General features: G+C 37.1%; 1 protein-coding gene across 3 annotated transcripts in view; it reads left to right on the top strand.

Moving 5' to 3' along the window:
• Nucleotides 1–14,861, top strand: part of CDKAL1 (CDK5 regulatory subunit associated protein 1 like 1) — a 659,509-nt gene that overhangs the window by 185,409 nt on the left and 459,239 nt on the right. For all 3 annotated transcript variants that reach the window (XM_032650160.1, XM_032650162.1, XM_032650163.1), the window contains one exon: nt 6,034–6,082. In XM_032650160.1, coding sequence (XP_032506051.1) covers nt 6,034–6,082 — 49 coding nt within the window. The remainder of the gene's footprint in view (nt 1–6,033; nt 6,083–14,861) is intronic.

Here is a 14,861-nt window from a genome sequence, read left to right as displayed (position 1 = left end):
AAAAGTTCTGCAGCAGAATGACTCATTAATGTTATTTATGAATTGTTTATCCACCAACTCCTTTCTTCATTGTCAAGATCATATGGAGTCAGTAATAGAACATACCGCATGTCTTTTTTTTCCTGTATAGTTATAACTAAGTGCCTGAAGGACACAAGATACTGTTCTATTTATTTTATTTGAATTATATGCCAGAGACTAAGCTCTTGCGTGTTCAGGGCTACAATTTATAGTGTTAATTAAGAACAGCTTTCCTTTTCTTCCCAGAATGAGTTCAATATATTCCTCATTACTGTATGTGAATCTTGACTTTGTTCTCACTCAGGACTGCTTTTGCTTCTCTCCCTGCCTCCCACCCTGTTCTTTTTGCCTCCCAGCCTCTCCCTCTTCCACTTAATTCCCCCTCCCCTGACTCTTCTCTCTCTTTCTTCAGTCTCCTCTTCTTTCTTATTTTCTCCCACTGCTTCCTCCAGTATCCTCCTTACTAGAAATGGAAGTGACACAACATTTTCTTTAAAGCATTTAATGAACTTCCCCCCTGCTTTTTGTAATCAAATGCTTTTTTCTCTTTTTCTTAAAGTTTGGTAGAGCCTTCCTTTTGAAGTCCTGGATTCCCCCCACACCACCCAGCGATTACTGATCAGGAGTAGGCAATATCAGTTTTTCTGCCTTAAAAGTGAATGTGATAATTAAGTACTTTTTCAAAGTCAGATATTTTCAGCTTGATGCATTTCAGAATTGATGCATTCACGTCAATTCTGTGTGACCATTAGGGTAAAAGAAAATCTTCATCTCTTCAACACCCACACCCATGCACACACTTTAAGTTTTATTTATTATTTATTTATTTATTTATTTGTGGTATGCGGGCCTCTCACTGCTGTGGCCTCTCCCGTTGTGGAGCACAGGCTCTGGACGTGCAGGCTCAGCGGTCATGGCTCATGGGCCCAGCTGCTCCGCGGCATGTGGGATCCTCCCGGACCGGGGCACGAACCCGTGTCCCCTGCATCGGCAGGCGGACTCTCAACCACTGCGCCACCAGGGAAGCCCTAAAGTTTTATTTTGACATAATTTCACACTCACAGAAAAGTGATGAAAAAAAAGAATTAACATATACCATTTACCCAGATTCCCCGAATGGTAATATTTTACCAAATTTACTTATTCTTTTTATATATAGACATTTTTCCTGATCCTTTTGAGAGCAAGATGTAAACCTGATGCCTCTTTACTTCTAAATGTCCTTATATTTAAAAAACAAGGCTATTCTCATATCACTATAGTCTAATTATAAAAATCAGGGATTTAACATTGTTAAAATACTGTCAGTTAGTGTGCAGACCTTATTCAGATCTTGTTAATTGTTCCAATGTCCCTTATAGGAAGAGAAAAATCCCAGATCTAGACCCAAAGTTACATTCAGTTGTCAGGTCTCTTAAGTCTCCTTTAACTGGAACGTTTTCTCAGTTTTTTCTTGAGTTTCATGACCTTGACATTAGAACATTTGACCACCCTCAACCTTTTTTTGGGAGGGATGGTGGCAGTAATAACAGCCCTTCTGAGATGTAATTCAAACACCACACTATTCTCCCATTTAAATTGTGTAATTCAGTGGTTTTTAGTATATTCACAGAGTTATGCGACCATCACCACAATCAATTTTATAATATTTTCATCACTCCAAAAAGAAACACAGTACTCCTTAGCAGTCCCTCTCATTTCTTTCACCACCCGTCCATAGGTAATCACTAATCTACTTTCCCTCTGAAAATTTCCCTGTTATGGTCATTTCATATGCATGGAATCAGACAATACATTGATTGATTTTTTCCTCTGGCCTCTGGCCTTTAGCATAATGTTTTAACATTATTAATACTTCATTTCCCTTTATGGTTCAATGACACTTTGTTGTATGGATAGGTACCACCTTTTGTTTATCTATTCATCAGTAGATGGGACTTGGGTTGTTTCTGCCTTTTGCATAGTGTGAATAATGCTGTGACTATTTGTGTACAAGTTTTGTCTGGGCATACGTTTGCATTTCTCTTGGGTATCCAGCTAGGATTGGAATTGCTGGATGATATGGTTTAATGGTTTGAGGATCTGCCAGACTGATTTCCGAAGCAGCAGCCCCATTTTATTGCATTCACACTAGCAATGTGTGATGTGGGTTCCAGTTTCTCCATATCCTTGCCCATATTTGTTACCGTCTGTCCTTTTGATTATAGCCATCCTAGTGGGTATGAAGTAGTATCTTATTATGGTAAAATATACACAACATAAAGTTTACTATCTTAATCAATTTTAAGTGTATAGTTCAGTGGCGTTAAATACATTCACTCTGCTGTGGAACCATCACCAGCATCCATCTCCAGAACATTTTCATCTTTCCAAACTGAAAATCTATGCATGTTAAACAGTAACTGCCCACTTCCTCCATTGTGGTTTTGATTTGTATTTATTGGTTGGTTAATGATGTTGAACATCTTTTCATGTGCTTATTGGCCATTTGCATATCTTTCTTGGAGAAGTGTCTAGTCAGATCTTTTGCCCATTTTTAAATGGCTTATTTGTCTTTTTACTGAGTTCAAGTAGCGCTTTATATATTCTAGATTCAGGTCTCTTATCAGATATATGATTTGCAAAAATTTTCTCCCATTTTCTATGTTGTCTTGTTATTTTCCTAGTAGTGTCCTTTGATGTACCAAGAGGTTTTAATTTTGATGATGTTCAGTTTGCCTTTTTTATCACTCATTCTTTTGATGTAATAGTAAGAAACTATTGTCTAATACAAGATTCATCTAGATTTATGGCTTTGTTTTCTTCTAAGAATTTTACAGTTTTAGCTTACCTGCAACTTTTTAACCTTTTAACTCCTCCCTCCACATGTTGTTCTGACTTTTCTCCAGGGAACCCGCTGCTTATTCGGTCCATGTGCTACGAGATTGGGTGCAATACTCCCTTTAAACTGTGATGTCTCCAACTGCATAGGAAAGCATTTTTGTTTTGGTTCCATTCTTGAATTATTTTATATTGTACTTCTTTTATTCTTTCTTTTCCTCAACTGATATGTTGGTCATTCACCTACATTCACTGGGAAATTTGATCAACTCTTCCTTCCTTATCCTACCTGAATTTCTGATATCGTGGGCAATCTGAGTGTCCATATGAAATGTCTCACCAACACTCTAACCTTATTTCCTTACTTCTCAACTCCAGTGGTTATCACCTTTATCAAACTCTTTCAGCAAATTGTTCTCATGACTAGATCTTGGACCTTGCTGTTCTTCAAAAATACTAAATACCTATATCTGTAGTCGGTTATAACCTCCTATTCTCTTTTCTCCTTTATCTCTCTCCATCCTCGCTCCTCTTTCCCACCCTCCCTTTCCTTTCATTCCTTCCTTCCTTCAACCCCCAGCCACTTTATTTCTCCTTTCTGGTTCTGCTTCTTCTTGATCTATCTAACCTATACTTAAAGTTTCATGTTATCCAGCATAGTTTCCTTTTTTCCATATCCTTCACATCTGTCCTATAAATCTCTGTGCTATTTCCCCAGACTTTTGAACCTTCCTGGCACTTGTTAGTCGTTTAACAAATGATAAGTGAATGAATAAATGATGGAATGAACAAACCCTGGGTCAGTCCATTTGACTGTTTCGTTCCTACATAAGATCTGCTGGGCCCCGAGGGAAATGACAGCTATACATGGAGTCATTGTTAAAAGTTCATGGTATCTAGTTTCAACTGGTATCTCAATACCGTAGCAATTTTTATGTGTTTCTAGTCTTCTCTCTCTTTTTTTTTTTTTTTAACCAGGTATTAAACTTTTAACAGGTATTTTAAACATCCACTCTGTTCTTATTTAACAATATGCTTTCTCACTCATAGCAGATGAACTTGCTTCTTATTTCACTGAGAAAATTGAGGCCAACAGATGGGAATCTTGTTTAATATCCTCTTTGACTTCTACAAGAGTAATAGCATCTGTTTTCAGGCTCCCCTCCTAACCCCTTGTCTCAGAAGATGACTTGGCCCCTCTCCCATTCTGGCTTGTGTCTCTACTACCTGTGCTTTGGATCGTACCCTCTCTACTTCCTGAAGGACCTAGCTCCAACAATTTTTTCTTCTCTCTTCAATTCCTTTTTATCTATGGCCTTTCTCTCCTCAGCATGTAAACTTTAAAAAAGAAAGGAAAGAAGGAAAGAAAGAATTAAATGTACTAACACATGGATACTCAATTTTTTTTTTTTTTTTTTTTTTTTTTAGCTATCAGGAGTCCTCTTTCTCTACCCAGCTTTTTGTAAGAGTTGTCTGTATGAGCTGTCACCATTTTCTTATTTATGATTCATTACTACCGAACTGGGTTCATTGACCCCCTTATTGTTAAACCAGGTATACCCATTTTAGTCTTTATGTTACTTGTCATCTCTGAAGCATTTGACACTGCTGGCTACTTCTTCCTCTTTGAACTCTCTGTTATCCTGGGTTTGATCACACTCTATAAGGAAGCCGTGTGGATTCTCTTAATAAAACCAGAACTTGATGGTTCCAGTGGTTCTAGGTGGACACATCCATCTCCAGTTAGGTAGGTTTGTTTAGGACTAAAGATCTTACTTTCTCTGAGATTTACTTTGCCTTTGACAGTTTCTCAATAATTATTGTCACTACTACCATCATGCTGGGCTGCGTGGTCACAGGCAGAGCTGGATTCAAGTGTGTTCTGTCAAGTCTTCCCTTATTTCCTATAAGGCACTGAGGCCAAAAGAATATTTCAAAGAGATGTGACATTGCATTTTAAATAAAGTGTTTTTAAAAGGTTCTTCTTGTCTCAGTTGAGTTCATTGCAACATCATTGTATAATAATGAACGATTAGGAGTGACAAAAATGCTCATCAGTAGGGGAATTCATCGCTACTGAACTGTATGAATGCATTATGTTATATCCATATGTGAGAGAGTAGGCAGCTAGTAAAATGAATGAAGTAGACCTAGATGTATTGATGATGTATAGAAAAACAAATCAAGCTGAGGTCTGTTATTTTATCTGTTATCTGTCTATCTAATAATTTGTTATGGAAGAAAACGCTACAGAATAGAATTATGTGTAAATGTTTAACACTTGGTATCTACTCATCAAACTGTTATGTGTGATTTCATCTGAGGAGTGGAAAGTGTTATGAGTTACTTTATTTCCTTTGTATATTTCTATTTTGTGATAAAACAATAATGATTTTGAGGATTTTAAATGTAGAAGAAATATCAACTTATGACCTTTTGTTACCTGTCTTGCTCTCCTTCCTCTAGCTTCTTGGGCTACAATCTTTGCTTTTTTCATTTTCCTTCCAAACTGTAGCCACTCTAACTGAATCCCCTTAGTGGGCTTCTCCTATCTGAATCCTTTTTATCCCTCAAGAGCCATCTCTGGTTCCCTGAGGAGCATTGCTGGATTACTCAGACGTGTTTTATTATCTTCCCTTTGTGTTCCCATGGTACCCTGGGAAATCTTCCTTAGCCACTTGTGTCTAGGGCAGGAGCTGTTATTTGATTTTGTATTCCACGGACCTGAGCGGGGTACCTGGCACATGGTAGAAATTCATTAAAAGGGGTTTCAGTGTTAAAATAATAAAGCATAAAATTTGGAGTAGATCTTCTTAATCCCAGCATGTATCCTTTTGTGTAGGTTGTCATATTATGCTATTTTCCTTGAAGCTCTGTGTGAAGATACATATTTTAATTAAACTGCAATTTATATCTCAGGATGTGTTGAGTTTATGTTGATAGGCTATCCTAATAGAACTCCAGGCAGTTTATTTAAATGTAATATGATTTCTTCAATTATAATTGGAGGACAGGAGAGTGATAATTTCATACTTCATTGTAACACAAAACAATATGGAGTATTTCTTATAATACCTCCAAATGCATTAAAGAAAACTTGCATTTGTGTGCTTCGAAATGTGTTATGATAAACAAAAATTGCTGTTTCTTCTGCATGTAAATTGCTTGTCTAACAGTTTGTTTTCTTTTTAGGTTCAACAGATAGATCGTGTGGTAGAAGTTGTGGAGGAAACAATTAAAGGTAATTGTTGAAAGTCAGACAAGCACATGTATATACTATTTGAACTGTATTATAAAATACTACTTAGTTAATATTGTTAAGCATTTTTATGGAAGTTATTGTTGGACAAAAAGCATAAAATTTTGTCCTTGACTGCTTTGTGCATTGACCAATCCAATATAGGAGGCATATATTTGGTTGGCTTATAAATGTCAGGTGTAGTCTTTTTAAAAAATCTTATTTTTATTTTAGTGTAAAATAGATTTAATTTGAACCTCAGATCAGGAAGACAGAATTTAATTTTAAAATAAGGAAACAGCTTTATTTTCAGGTTTATTGAGATATAATTGACATTACTTGCTTGTTTTTATATCACATAATTAGCTGTAGTTATCACTTCTGAAAGTACTTTACAAGTAGTATTCAATTTTGATTCCTCTTCTATGTATAATTTTTGTAGTTACAGAAAATAGAATTATGCTTTGATTGTTTTATGAGCCAGTGTTCTTTGAAACAGATTCTTATTGAAGCCACTGAGGAATAAACCATTCTTAATTCTGTGGATTAATTTGTAAATATAGTCTACTTTTCTTCTGTTAGATTAGTACAAATGAAAACTGATAATATGATATTAAAATATTAAGTGAATTAAGGTTCTCACTTAAAATTTTTACCATTTTTTTAAATAAATGGGAGTTTGTGTTTTAAAGAAAACAGTCCACTTCCATCAAATTGAGATTTTTAACCACATACTTTTCCTGCTGGCTGGTATTTACTACCTTCCACATGCCTTACATACCTTGCACATTTTGAGTCTTTAATTTATTAGGTGACCACAGAATATGAGAATTTTAGACTATACCTTAGTCTTCCTTGAAATCCTGAAATAAAATGAAGTGTCACGATTAAAAATTTGTAGCAGTGATAACTTTGAATATTGTTTTTCAAACTATACCTCAACCCCACCTTGTAAGGTCTAGAAGTATCACTACTAGCATTTATTGTGCACTTACAGTGTGACAGGCACTATGCTAAGCATGGAGTAAGTCATTTAGTTTTACAACAGTACTGTGAAGTACAGTGGGTACCTCTGTTTTCCTCATTTTTTAGAAGAGGATGTTGTGACATAGGGGCACACAGGTAGTAAGTGCATAGTTGGAATCTGAATCTAGGCAGTCTGATTCCGATGCCTGTTCTCTTAAATTTGACACTACGTTCATACTATACCATGATGGCTGTGCTCTCTCCCAGTTGAGAGTCACTGCCTTAACGGTTGTTCAGTTGAACTTCCTAAAGCAGTGTTTCAGGATGCTTGAGGGTATTGTCGCTTGAGTACCAGGCATATACTAGCCATTAAATATTTTTTAAAAACTGAACGACAATAAAGATCATACAGGAGAAAATCTAGGTGACCATAGGTATGGCAGTTACTTTTTAGGTGTAACACCAAGGCATGATCCGTGGAAGAAATAATTGATGAGCTGGACCTCATTAAAATGAAAAACTTCTGCTATGCAAAAGACAGTATCAAGAGAATGGGAAGCCAAGTCACAGGCTGGAAGAAAATATTTGCAAAAGACATACCTGATGAAGAACTGTAATCTAAAATACACAGACAACTCTCAAAACCCAACCACAGGAAAATAAGCAACCTGATTAAAAAATGGGCCAGTGACCTTAGCAGAAACCTCACCAACGAAGATGCACAGATGGCAAATAAGCATATGAAAAGATGCTCCACATCATATGTCATCAGGGATGACACCAACCAGCCTGTTTCCTCCAAGAGTTAGCTCATTGCTACAAATTCAGATTTGCTTGAAAGGGGCTTATTATGAATGACAAAAGATGCTCCTCTCACCCTATCACTCAGGAAATCGTAAGAGTTTTAGGAGATCTGTACCAAGAACTGGGGATGGTGACCAAATATGTATTTCTTATATCAGAATATCACAGAAGGCCTGTCACTTCCAGGTTGGGTTAAGTAGGGATAGCATCTCACTGAAGAGTTTTGCTTAAGTGGATTTATTGGAGAGACTGTAGTTGGGTTTAATTGTGATAGTCTACAGCAAGAGATGAGTTGAAGATGAAATTGCTGTGGGTGTCCACTGGCAGGTTGGTTTGAGGGTGGGAAGATTGATGAATTAAGTCTTGGTAATACAACAGGGGAATTTCAGAGATGGGAGAAATAATTTTGTTAGATACCCTTAGTTTGCAGATGAGGAAGCTGATCCAGGAAGGGGTTAAGGGACTCATCTGAGATCTTCTTGTTAGTGGAGATTTGGGCCTGTCACTGAAACTTCCATTCTTCACTTTCTTTTTCTACTGCCAAGTCTTACAAGACAGCACAAGTTAGTGAAATAATGTGGTCCTTGTAACAGTTAACTACTTGTTGGTTGTTTTTCAGTAAGTTACTTTTCTGAGACTCAGTTTTGTCAGTTTAAAATGGAGAGAGTTAAATGGATAAGACTTTTGAGATACCTGGGATACACTAGGGGAAATGCATGTTAATATTTACTTCTTACTACCCCCGTAATACTTAGGGTGCAGGAGTAATCTAACTGACCTCCGATTGCAGTGATGCTCCTTTCAATCAGACTGTATATACGGCTGTCATTTTCTGGGAATATCTCACTCTCCTGTATGTGTACCTTCAGTGGCTGCCTGTTACCTACCAAACTAACCTGTGACTTCTGCCTCACTCTACCACTTCCACTTTTTCTTCCATTAATTCCGTACATACACCTTTTGCTCCAGTCAGCTGTACTGTTTGATATGTCTTGTATATTATTTGCAGTTTGTTTCACATTCATCTTAGGATCTTGCACAGAGGTGGATAAGTTCTGTTTCCCTCCAGATCCATGCCCCACCCTTCCACACCTTGATGTGTGTCCATGGAGGCAGACCTGGTGGACTGCATCTGTAGGATCCTTGCTACCTGGCATCTAGTTGGATTTCTCCAGTTAGAGGTTGGGGGTGTGACTAGAGTGTGAAATGGGAGGATTTGTTCCCCTCTCTCACTCCCTTCTTACCTGCCCATCCTAACCTGAAGGTCACAGCTCCTGTCAGGTGACCCTCTCTATTCATCTTTTTTTGCGGGTTCCTGTAACTCTTCCTTTCCTTTGCTTTTTCAGGCCCAGGGGTGAAAACACACCCCACTGTTGCTAGCCTGAGAGTATTGCATTGTCTCTTGTTGGTTTTTCTACTTGCCAAGCTTTAGTAAATAGTCCCTTTATTAAAATCTCTTCAGTTATGCAGTGTGCCATCTGCTTTGCTGGGACCCTGATTGATAAATGCTCCATGGAGAAGAAGGCTCTGCCAAGGAGGGCCAGATGGAATGCAGCCTGACTAGAGGATTCTGCTATAACTGTCTTGTTTCCACATTTGATTCCTGTTGGGCTGTCTTCATATGTCTTCCTTGAAGGGGGTTTGGACACACAGCCTCTGCCACAGCCTGTTTGCATTCTTCATGTGGTATACCAAATAGTATTTTTTAAAAAGGTATTAATAAGATACATTGGTGATAAAAAACATTTAAGTCTATTGTAATTACAAGAAAACCAAACAAAGCATATTACCTTTATATCTGTCTTGGTTGGAGCAAACTGGAAAATTTAAGATATGCTGAATGAGTTCTCACTGATCAACACTAGTTGCCTGAAAATTCCATCCATTTACAGCATTTGCTTTAGGAGACACCATATTATAAAGACCTTAGGATTTTCTTTTGTATCATCTTGATAGTTGAACAAGATATGTAATTAAAGCTAAGGGAAGAAGTACAATATTTAAAGGATTTACCTTTTTTTAAAAACATCTTTATTGGAGTATAATTGCTTTACAATGGTGTGTTAGTTTCTGCTTTATAACAAAGTGAATCAGTTGTACATATACATATATCCCCATATCTCTTCCCTCTTGCGTCTCCCTCCCTCCCACCCTCCCTATCCCACCCCTCTAGGTGGTCACAAAGCACGGAGCTGATCTCCTTAGATTCCCTATATCTTTGTGTTCTTTTTTTTGTGCCAGTACCATACTGGTGTGCTATGCGGCTGCTTCCCACTAGCTATCTGTTTTACATTTGGTAGTGTATATATGTCCATGCCACTCTCTCACTTTGTCCCAGATTACCCTTCCCCCTCCCCGTATCCTCAAATCCATTCTCTAGTAGGTCTGCATCTTTATTCCCATCTTGCCCCTAGGTTCTTCATGACCATTTTGTTGGGTTGTTTTTTAGATTCCACATATATGTGTTAGCATACGGTATTTGTTTTTCTCTTTCTGAAGAAGTGACTTACTTCACTCTGTATGACAGACTCTAGATCCATCCACCTCACTACAAATAACTCAATTTCATTTCTTTCTTATGGCTGAGTAATATTCCACTGTATATATGTGCCACATCTTCTTTATCCATTCATCTGTCAGTGGACACTTAGGTTGCTTCCATGTCCTGGCTATTGTAAATAGAGCTGCAGTGAACATTGTGGTACATGACTCTTTTTGAATTATGGTTTCCTCAGATTATATGCTCAGTAGTGGGATTGCTGGGTCGTTTGGTAGTTCTGTTTTTAGTTTTTAAAGGAACCTCCATACTGTTCTCCATAGTGGCTGTATTAATTTACATTCCCTCCAACAGTGCAAGAGGGTTCCCTTTCCTCCACACTCTCTCCAGCATTTATTGTTTGTAGATTTTTTGATGATGGCCATTCTGACAGGTGTGAGATGATATCTCATTGTAGTTTGACTTGCATTTCTCTAATGATTAATGATGTTGAGCATTCGTTCATGTGTTTGTTGGCAATCTGTATATCTTCCTTGGAGAAATGTCTCTTTACGTCTTCTGCCCATATTTGGATTGGGTTGTTTGTTTTTTTGATATTGAGCTGCACGAGCTGCTTGTAAATTCTGTAGATTAATCCTTTGTCAGTTGCTTCAGGTGCAAATGTTTTCTCCCATTCTGAGGGTTGTCTTTTCGTCTTATTTATGGTTTCCTTAGCTGTGGAAAAGATTTTAAGTTTCATTAGGTCCTATTTGTTTATTTTTGTTTTTATTTCCATTTCTCTAGGAGGTGGGTCCAAAAGGATCTTGCTGTGATCTATGTCATAGAGTGTTCTGCCTGTGTTGTCCTCTAAGAGTTTGATAGTGTCTGGCCTTACTTACATGTAGGTCTTTAATCCATTTTGGGTTTATTTTTGTGTATGCTGTTAGGGAGTGTTCTAATTTCATTCTTTTACAGGTAGCTGTCCAGTTTTCCCAGCACCACTTATTGAAGAGGCTGTCTTTTCTCCACTGTATATTTTTGCCTCCTTTATCAAAGATAAGGTGACCATATGTGTGCGGGTTTATCTCTGGGCTTTCTATCCTGTTCCATTGATCTATATTACTGCTTTTGTGCCAGTACCATACTGATTACTGTAACTTTGTAGTATAATCTGAAGTCAGGAAGCCTGAGTCCTCCAGCTCCGTTTTTCTTTCTCAAAATTGCTTTGGCTATTCGGGATCTTTTGTGTTTCCATACCAATTGTGAAGTTTTTTGTTCTAATTCTGTGAAAAATGCAAGTGGTAGTTTGATAGGGATTGCATTGAATCTGTAGATTGCTTTGGGTGGTAGAGTCATTTTCACAATGTTGATTCTTCCAATCCAAGAACATGGCATGTCTCTCCATCTGTTTGTATCATCTTTAATTTCTTTCATCAGTGTTTTATAATTTTCTGCATACAGGTCTTTTGTCTCTTTAGGTAGGTTTTTTCCTAGATATTTTATTCTTTGTGTTGCAATGGTAAATGGGAGTGTTTTCTTAATTGCACTTTCAGATTTTTCATCATTAGTGTATAGGAATGCAAGAGATTTCTGTGCATTAATTTTGTATCCTGCTACTTTACCAAATTCATTGATTAGCTCTAGTAGTTTTCTGGTAGCATCTTTAGGATTCTCTATGTATAGTATCATTTCATCTGCAAACAGTGACAGCTTTACTTCTTCTTTTCTGATTTGGATTCCTTTTATTTCTTTTTCTTCTGTGATAGCTGTGGCTAAAACTTCCAAAACAATGTTGAATAATAGTGGTTAGAGTGGGCAACCTTGTCTTGTTCCTGATCTTAGTGGAAGTGGTTTCAGTTTCATCACTGAGCACCATGTTGCCGGTGGGTTTTTCATATATGGCCTTTATTATGTTGAGGTAAGTCCCCTCCATGCCTACTTTCTGGAGGGTTTTTATCATAAATGGGTGTTGAATTTTGTCAAAAGTTTTCTCTACATCTATTGAGATGATCATATGGTTTTTCTCCTTCAGTTTCTTAATATGGTTTATCACATTGATTGATTTGCGTATACTGAAGAATCCTTGCATTCCTGGGATAAACCCCACTTGATCATGGTGCATGAGCCTTTTAATGTGCTGTTGGATTCTGTTTGCTGGTGTTTTGTTAAGGATTTTTGCATCAGTGTTCATCAGTGATATTGGCCTGTAGTTTGCTTTCTTTGTGACATCTTTGTCTGGTTTTGGTATCAGGGTGATGGTGGCCTCATAGAATGAGTTTGGGAGTGTTCCTCCTTCTGCTATATTTTGGAACACTTTGAGAAGGATAGATGTTAGCTCTTCTCGAAGTGTTTGATAGAATTCTCCTGTGAAGCCATCTGGTCCTGGGCTTTTGTTTCTTGGAAGATTTTTAATCACAGTTTCAATTTCAGTGTTTGTGATTGGTCTGTTCATATTTTCTGTTTCTTCCCGGTTCAGTCTCGGAAGGTTGTGCATTTCTAAGAATTTGTCCATTTCTTCCAGGTTGTTCATATTATTGGCGTAGAGTTGCTTGTAGTCATCTCTCATGATCCTTTGTATTTCTGCAGTGTCAGTTGTTACTTCTCCTTTTTCATTGCTAATTCTATTGAGTTGAGTCTTCTCCCGTGTTTTTCTTGGTAAGTCTGGCTAATGGTTTATCAATTTTGTTTATCTTCTCAAAGAACCAGCTTTTTTCCCCTTTTTTTTAAGAACCAGCTTTTAGTTTTATTGATCTTTGCTATCGTTTCCTTCATTTCTTTTTCATTTATTTCTGATCTGATCTTTATGACTTCTTGCCTTCTGCTAACTTTGGGGTGTTTTTGTTTCTTCTTTTTCTTTTCTTATTTTTTGCTTTAGGTGTAAGGTTAGGTTGTTTATTTGAGCTGTATCTTATTTCGTAAGGTAGGATTGTATTGCTATAAATTCCCTCTTAGAACTGCTTTTGCTGCAACCCATAGGTTTTGGGTCATCGTGTTTTCATTGTCATTTGTTTCCAGGTAGTTTTTGATTTCCTCTTTGATTTCTTCAGTGATCTCTTGGTTATTAAGTAGTGTATTCTTTAGCCTCCATGTGTTTGTATTTTTTACAGATTTTTTTCCTGTAATTCATATCTAGTCTCATAGCGTTGTGGTCAGAAAAGATACTTGATACAATTTCAACTTTCTTAAATTTACCAAGGCTTAATTTGTGACCCAAGATATGATCTTACTGGAGAATGTTCCATGAGCACTTGAGAAGAAAGTGTATTCTGTTGTTTTTGGATGGAATGTCCTATAAATATCAGTTAAGTCCATCTTGTTTAATGTATCATTTAAAGCTTCTGTTTCGTTAATTATTTTCATTTTGGATGATCTGTCCATTGGTGAAAGTGGGGTGTTAATAAAGTCCCCTACTATGATTGTGTTACTGTTGTTTTCCCTTTTATGGCTGTTAGCATTTGCCTTATGTATTGAGATGCTCCTGTTAGGTGCATAAATATTTACAGTTGTTATATCTTCTTCTCGGATTGATCCCTTGATCATTATGTAGTGTCCTTTGTCTCCTGTAATAGTCTTTGCTTTAAGGTCTATTTTGTCTGATATGAGAATTGCTACTCCAGCTTTCTTTTGATTTCCATTTGCATGGAATATCTTTTTCCATCCCCTCACTTTCATTCTTTATGTGTCCCTAGGTCTGAAGTGGGTCTCTTGTAGACAGCATATATATGGGTCTTGTTTTTGTATCCATTCAGCCAGTCTATGTCTTTTGGTTGGAGTATTTAATCTATTTACATTTAAGATAATTATCGATAGGTATGTTCCTGTGACCATTTTCTTAATTGTTTTGGGTTTGTTATTGTAGGTGTTTTACTTCTCTTGTGTTTCCTGCCTAGAGAAGTTTCTTTAGCATTTGTTGTAGAGCTGGTTTGGTGGTACTGAATTCTCTTAGCTTTTGCTTGTCTGTAAAGCTTTTAATTTCTCCGTCATATCTGAATGAGAACCTTGCTGGGTAGAGTAATCTTGGTTGTAGGTTTTTCCCCTTCATCACTTAAATATGTCCTGCCACTCCCTTGTGGCTTGCATAGTTTCTGCTGAAAGATCAGCTGTTAACCTTATGAGGATTCCCTTGTGTGTTATTTGTTGTTTTTCCCTTGCTGGTTTTAATATTTTTTCTTCGAATTATAATTTTTGATAGTTTGATTAATATGTGTCTGAGTGCATTTCTCCTTGGATTTATCCTGTATGGGACTCTCTGTGCTTCCTGGACTTGATTAATTATTTCCTTTCCCATATTAGGGAAGTTTTCAACTATAATCATTTCGAATATTTTCTCAGTCCCTTTCTTTTTCTCTTCTTCTTCTGGGACCCCTATAATTCAAATGTTGGTGCGTTTAATGTTGTCCCAGAGGTCTCTGAGACTGTCCTCACTTCTTTTCATTCTTTTTTCTTTATTCTGCTCTGCAGTAGTTATTTCCACTATTTTATCTTCCAGGTCACTTATCTGTTCTTTTGCCTCTGTTATTCTGCTATTGATCCCTT

The sequence above is a fragment of the Phocoena sinus genome, chromosome 11 (genome assembly GCF_008692025.1).
Source record: "Phocoena sinus isolate mPhoSin1 chromosome 11, mPhoSin1.pri, whole genome shotgun sequence".
Taxonomy (NCBI): Eukaryota; Metazoa; Chordata; class Mammalia; order Artiodactyla; family Phocoenidae; genus Phocoena; species Phocoena sinus.
Note: the sequence above shows the minus strand (reverse complement) of the source record. Positions and strands in the feature narration are given on the sequence as shown.